Source organism: Sinocyclocheilus rhinocerous, unplaced genomic scaffold (genome assembly GCF_001515625.1).
Source record: "Sinocyclocheilus rhinocerous isolate Xijiao unplaced genomic scaffold, SAMN03320098_v1.1 scaffold740, whole genome shotgun sequence".
Taxonomy (NCBI): domain Eukaryota; kingdom Metazoa; phylum Chordata; class Actinopteri; order Cypriniformes; family Cyprinidae; genus Sinocyclocheilus; species Sinocyclocheilus rhinocerous.
Window position 1 is genome coordinate 148,226 of NW_015636851.1, and position 6,768 is coordinate 154,993.

Below are 6,768 nucleotides of genomic sequence, written 5' to 3' on the forward strand. Positions count from 1 at the left end.
ATGGCGGATATGTGAGACGGACGGACTGGTAGAGAAAGGAGTTCAATCACTGTCTAACCTGTGCAGTGGGTTTAATCAGTGACATTATTAATAGATTTACTATCCGACGTCTTCTCCACGACCTGCTTCCCTTGTGTTTTTACACGTAGAAAAGGCAAAAAAACATATTGCATTGTCCAGTTTTCTCTCAGAAAGATTATCTGAGTTACTATTGCAATTCTGGATGCAGCATGAATGACATACAATGGTGACATTTTTCACAATCACGACAGAAAATCAAAATACTGCCCTAAACTCAATAGCGGAAAGGCAGCACGATCCTCCCAGTATGGGTGACTGGCAACAGCTGGTCTTAAATTTTTTTAAATACGACTCCTGGTATTTCCAGTTGAGCCGCCGCCTGGATGATTCGAGGAGGAGGATTCCTTTCTTCCCGGATGTTCACGATCAAGTGGTGAAGTCGTGGTCTGCACCCCAGTCGGCACGCGTCCACTCTTCTACACAGGTCATGTTCTCCCATGTGGACGGGGCAAGGCACCAGTCTACGAACTTCGCTGAAAAAAACAGCTATAGTGACCGGAGAGATTCTTCACAAGTGTGCATTCAGGATGATGACTCTGGAGCAGATCCTGGCACAAATCCGTCCCGGGGACTGATTTGCATCCGTAGATCTGAAAGATGCACACTTTCATATTTTCATATCCACAGACGCTTCCTGAGGTTTGCTTTCGAGGGCACAGCATACTAGTACTCAGTGCTCCCATTCGGGCTCACTTTAGCCCCGTGCACATTCTTGAAGTAAATGCGGCACTTTCCCCTCTCCGAGCGAGCGGTATGCGCATTATAAACTATCTGGACGATTGGCTGATTTTAGCCCATTCAAGAGATGTGCTTGTCAGTCATACGGACACGCTGCTTCTTTGAAAATTCGAGTCCCGTGGAGAGCATGGACCGCGGGGAGTATACGCATCGAGGTCACACACAGCTGTGTCAGCGCTCTGAGGCCGTGGCGTGACCCAGAAATGTTCAGCAGGGGGTTCCCCTGTGACTAGTGACAGCACGCACTGTGGTCATGACAGATGCGTCGACCTCGGGCTGGGGAGTAGTGTACGAGGGCGTACCAGCCTCAGGCCAAAAACAAACCTTCAGGTCAAAAAATATATATAATTCTGTTATATGATCGCGTTTCCTCATATGCATTTCTGCCTGCGACTTAACTACAGTGAAAGCAAAGATGGACCAACAACTGCAACAAAAGTCGCTGTCTATTTGCCGGCCTCACTGCTGATATTTCTGATATGTAGACAACAAGCTGCTGCTGCTTCCGCTTTTGCCTTGATGTTGGTTTACAGCAGCGACGTTCCCGTGGACACTGCCTACTAGTGGTATGCATGTGTAATTGCACATCAACGTTGACAACGACGCAGAAGTATAAAGTATAAAACCGACGCATAGCCTACAGTGTAGAGGTCACGGTTTAGGTCCAACGCAGAAGTATAAATACCCTTTAAGCCCAAAGTATACTTTGGTTTTTACGTGTACGTGAGGGTCACACATAATGCGCGCGTGATGCAAATTTAATCGCCAGAATAGTGTGTGCACCATCCGATTTTTGTAACTGCACATACTTTCTACATGCAGGTTGCCCATGCACATTGACTTGTGAGAAAGTGGCAACTTTGTTAAAAGAGTAAAAAGACATTTTATCTGTCATAACGTTTGAAGAAAAATAGAGCAGACGCTGGACTAAGATAAAGCTTTCTAAAGCGCATGTGTCGACCACCTGTGTTCGTGCACGCTATCAAATGGAGTACTTTTATATGACTGTACGCATACGCTAGTGTACGTGTAAAAAAGTGAAGTATACTTTGGGCTTTAGGCTGGGCTGTGTAGCTGTAAGCATCTCTTAACTCTGTATCATGCTGGAAGAAAAACTTGGTCTCTGTTTGCATTTTGAATATTGAGAGAGTACTTTGATTATGGTTGCACTTATTGTTTGCAGTTAAGACTTAGAAAAAAACTTTTATTTCTTTTTGTTATTCTGTTTTTATTTCTATGTTCAATTTGTGGAAATGAGTTCAGTTAGGAGGTCACACAGCTTCAATCAGAAGTTCTAGAAGCTCATAATTCATGTACAGTTCTAAGGTCTGAAGAGACTCGTGTGAAATCATACAGAAGAGAAGCCAGTCAGTTGAGTTTGTGGCAAAACCTTTTACAGTGCTTCGTCTTTGTCTGTTGTTGTCTTTCACTGCATATGATAATTCATACTCAGAATGTAGAACTGAAATGACATTCATTACAAGATGATTAGGTAAAACATTTCAAAATGCTCCTGCAGGCTATTTTTCCAGTCATGTATTTTGTAATTGAAGATTTCTTAAAAATCTGTGTAAAAATGATTTGAATATGTGCAAAGGATTGTGGGTGATTGAAGTATGTGAAAGATACACCTGCTGCATCCTTCAAAACGAGTCGAATGAAGGACGTCAAACAAAGTCTGTGGACAGTTTTTTAGAGAAGAGTGAGCAGATGTTCTGATGGACAACATTACACTGTAGACTATTCAAAGGCTATAAGAATATATTCTAGGAAGTTGGAGGTGGTAAAACACCATAATGAAGAAATATTCCCCTGATGATCACATTATTTTGTCCAACCCTTCTGTATAACTTGATACAGCAGCTGTTTGTTTTTGAGCGGATTACATAATCATGACAGATTGTGTCTAAATAGACACAAGTTATGAAATGTAAAAGCTGATTTGTTCTCACAGAGCATCATCATGGTGAACTGCTGTGGTCTCGTGTCTGAAAAAAATGAACCAGGTATAAACATCTCTTCTTTCTTAAAAACAAAGTGTAACTGTTTATATTTCATATTGTGTCTATTTCTTTGTAATTAGAGATGTTTGTTTTGAAGAGCATTGATGTTGAGATGTTTGTGTGTCTGTGACGCTTTTCTCTCAGTTCCTCTGAAGAGCATCTCGGTGGAGCTGCAGGTTCAGGATCACGTGGCGTCTGTCCGCTCCTGTCTGCAGTATGTGAATGAGGAGCAGCGTCCGCTGGAGGCCGTGTTCGTCTTCCCGCTGCCCGCCGACGCCGCCGTCTGCCACTTCAGCGCCAGGATCGGAGAGCAGGAGATCAGGGCCGAGCTGCAGGACCGACAGAGCGTGAGTCTGCATCTTTCTCTGATGTGTCTGATTGTGTTGGAGTGTGTGGATACGGATGAGTTTGTCTCTCGCAGGCGCGGGATCAGTATGATGATGCTGTGAGCTCGGGGCAGCAGGCGTTTCTGCTGGAAGAGAGCGAGGAGAGTTCAGATGTGTTCAGACTGAGTGTGGGCTGTTTGTCTCCGGGTCAGAACGCCTCCATCAGCATCGTCTACATCATCGAGCTCAGCATCCAGGCCGATCACGCGCTGCGCTTCTGTCTGCCGGCTGTACTCAACCCACGATACACACCAGCAGGTGATCCTTACTGATCTCAGGAACAACATGTATTGATATGTTGATGAATAACTCAAGATCATAACCCTGTACAGGCCACAGCAGTGACTGTCCACATCTTCTGTAGCTTAATTACAGAAGTATTTTCTAATATACTGATCCACTGCTCAAGAAACATTTCTGATTATCATCACTGTTGAAAACATTGTGTTAAGTCAGAAGATGAAATTACATTTTTTATTCATGAATTTAATATGAAAATTAAATTAATCAAAAGTGACAGTAAAGAAATGTAAAATGTTTCAAAAGATTTCTATTTTAAATAAATGATGTTCTTTTAAACATTAGGTTTGGAGTCTCAGGTCCGGCAGGAATTGTCGGTGGGGGGAGTGTGTGTGTGTGTGTGTTCACTTGGCTACAGATCACGTTCACTTTCAATTCTCAACCAATCAGCTGCGGCCTAAACCAGCCTGATGCCCAGGTCACTTCCAGTCAGAACAGAAGCTGCTGTTGGGCTCTAGATTGATGCTGAGTTATAAAGTATCTTTGTTTGTCTGTGTGATTCTCTCAGCTTCAGCAGCCGGTGTAGTTCCAGAAGTTTCCTCAGCATCTGTTATTCCTTACACTCTGTCTCTGAGTGTTGAAGTGAGATCTTCAGACCGCATCTCCAGACTCGAGTCCAGCTGCGCTCTGGATCCTCTGGAGTTCCTCGACGTGCAACACACTCACGCCATGGTACTGTGTGTGTTTCTCTGTGTGTGTGTGTGTGTGTGTGTGAGAGAGAGTGTGAGTGAGTGAGTGTGTGTGTTTCTCTTTGTGTGTGTGTGTCTGTGTGTGTGTGTACAGTTTTTATGCACTTAATGTCTCAATTTCAAGAAGCCTATAATCATGTGTGTTCATGTGTGTGTAGGTGAATCTGAGTGCTGGTCACCGGTTCGATAAGGATGTGGAGCTGTTTCTGTATTATGAGAATTCCCATCAGCCCTCTGCTGTAGTCGAGGCAGCAGCGTCTGCGGCTCAGTCAGGTACAACTCTGAACAATCCAGTGCAAATATCAGTGAAACATGGAAGATATGATGCTTTTGTTTGTGCATGAATTCAGTTTGGTGTAAGTATAATGTGAGTTAAAGCCAGTAAACTCTGTGTGATTTTTACAGTCCTTTACAGTTGTCGCTTGTCAGAATGTATATGATCTCAATAAGATTTTGGATAAAAGTCGTGTCACGCTGTGTGACATCTGTGTTTTTCTATGTCATACTGTATGTTACACATCGTAAGACCTCAGTTCCAGTCAAGCTCATAGGAGAGAATCACACTGCAATGTAAAATTGCCAGAATTTCTTCATAAAGGCTATTATTTGACTATTGGTGTTCATGTCTCACTATTTGATCAAAGAATGCTGATTTTGCCCTACACCAGAAGTCGACAGGTTCAGCACGGCCAGCACACCCACACTCAAAGATTCCTTCAGGAAAACAAACAGAGATCATTTACTACTCTCTCTTCTCTCTCAGCTGTTCATCTTCACTGATGGAGAGGTGTGGAACACTAAGGAGGTGCTGGATCTGGTGAAGAGTCACGTTTCCTCTCACAGGTGTGTTTACTCGACAGGTTCAGCACAGCCAGCACACCCACACTCAAAGATTCCTTCAGGAAAACAAACAGAGATCATTTACTACTCTCTCTTCTCTCTCAGCTGTTCATCTTCACTGATGGAGAGGTGTGGAACACTAAGGAGGTGCTGGATCTGGTGAAGAGTCACGTTTACTCTCACAGGTGTGTTCACTCGTCTCAGTCCTCCTCATTTACTGATCTCATGTCAGGCGGTCAGCACTGGAGCTGCTCTTGTGTCTGCAGGTGCTTCTCCTTCGGGATCGGTGAGGGTGCGAGTACGGCTCTCATCACAGGAATGGCCAGAGAAGGTTCTGGTCACGCTCAGTTCATCACAGGCACTGACCGCATGCAGCCCAAAGTAAGACCTGCTGTGGAAACAGACTGGATAGAGTCAGTGCAAGATGTTTAGGGTGTTTATTTACGAGCCTCTCTTCTCCGTCAGGTGATGCAGTCGCTCAGGTTTGCTCTCCAGCCGGCCGTGGATAATATCTCTGTGGACTGGACCGTTCCTGAAGGCGTGACGGTGGACATGCTGTCCCCACCCATCAATACTCTGTTCCAGGGTCAGAGGGCGCTCATCTACGCTCAGATTAAAGGACAGGTGAAAGCTTTGAATAATTTTATCTAATGGGCGTCATTCATTTGTTTAAACCAAGGGCTGCAAGCAGACCGCAGGCCGAATCCAACATGTCAGTCGTTTTTGAGTGGCTTTGTGATTTAAGAAAAAATTGATTTGTCCTAACCCAGATGTGATGTGATAAAAGTAGGGCCGACTATTCAAGATAAACCCAAGTTAAATGTCTATTGAAAAACAAGCAGTTTTCAAAGCATAATACAACATGTGGAAATGGCAGGCTAAGAGGCTTAGTCGACAAAAAATTTATTCTGCCGTGCAAAGGCGAAAGGCCGTAACTTAGTTTTTGGTCGACCTCCTTTATCATGTGGATAAGTCTCTTTATTCAATCTTGTTGTTTTTGCGAGAAATTAATGGGTTATCTTAACAGCAACTTCGAAAAGCCCAGAAGAAACCAAGGCAGAACACCGTATATTACCAGTTACCGCTCTTTGACTTTGTTTTGGAGCGCTCAAATTGAGGTACGGTGCTCTGCCTTTGTTTAGCCGTGCGTCAGTATGAAGTTACTGTGCTGGCCTGGAGTTATACAGTATTGTGCCTTTGTTTTACTGTTCATGAAAATTTGCTGCATTTAAATTATGGTGTAGCTTGTGTTATTTCATACATCTGTCACTGAAGCACTTCATTAGACAAACGAATTAGACATCACAATCTACCAAACTGCTCCATATAACAAAGCACTTTAAACAAGCAAAGAATTTTTTTTTATTATTATATATAAAATGCAGATTATTCACTCAGTGCCAGCCTGGGGCTGCCCACTTCTAGTTGCGCGTGTGTGGACTCGAATACCGTGACAGCGTAGCATGGTCACACATAAAATCAGTGGTAACAGTTCGCAATTAAATACATATCCTAACTTTTCTTGTAATCCGATAAAATCCATGGCAATGAACGTCATCGGACATGTTTAATTCAATTCAATTCAAGTTTATTTGTACAGCGCTTTTCACGATACAAATCATTGCAAAGCAACTTTACAGCAAATTAAGTTTCTACAATATTTAGTGGTAGCTTATCAGTGGTGACTGTCAGTTAATGTACATATGGCAGAAATGTACGGAAAAATCAATT

The 6,768-nt window shown here is 43.3% G+C and overlaps 2 protein-coding genes across 2 annotated transcripts in view; both read left to right on the forward strand.

Moving 5' to 3' along the window:
- LOC107748247 (DNA polymerase epsilon 2, accessory subunit) overlaps positions 1 to 748 on the forward strand; it is a 27,424-nt gene extending 26,676 nt beyond the window's left edge. Inside the window, 1 exon segment of the mRNA XM_016562981.1 lies at positions 389 to 748. Within this exon segment, the coding sequence (XP_016418467.1) occupies positions 389 to 748 (360 nt within the window).
- LOC107748248 (von Willebrand factor A domain-containing protein 5A-like) overlaps positions 1 to 6,768 on the forward strand; it is a 47,272-nt gene that overhangs the window by 20,629 nt on the left and 19,875 nt on the right. The window contains exons 2-9 of the mRNA XM_016562982.1: positions 2,774 to 2,825; positions 2,967 to 3,169; positions 3,244 to 3,466; positions 4,017 to 4,180; positions 4,356 to 4,470; positions 5,021 to 5,222; positions 5,304 to 5,418; positions 5,503 to 5,661. Coding sequence (XP_016418468.1) covers positions 2,783 to 2,825; positions 2,967 to 3,169; positions 3,244 to 3,466; positions 4,017 to 4,180; positions 4,356 to 4,470; positions 5,021 to 5,222; positions 5,304 to 5,418; positions 5,503 to 5,661 — 1,224 coding nt within the window. The 5' untranslated portion in view covers positions 2,774 to 2,782. The remainder of the gene's footprint in view (positions 1 to 2,773; positions 2,826 to 2,966; positions 3,170 to 3,243; positions 3,467 to 4,016; positions 4,181 to 4,355; positions 4,471 to 5,020; positions 5,223 to 5,303; positions 5,419 to 5,502; positions 5,662 to 6,768) is intronic.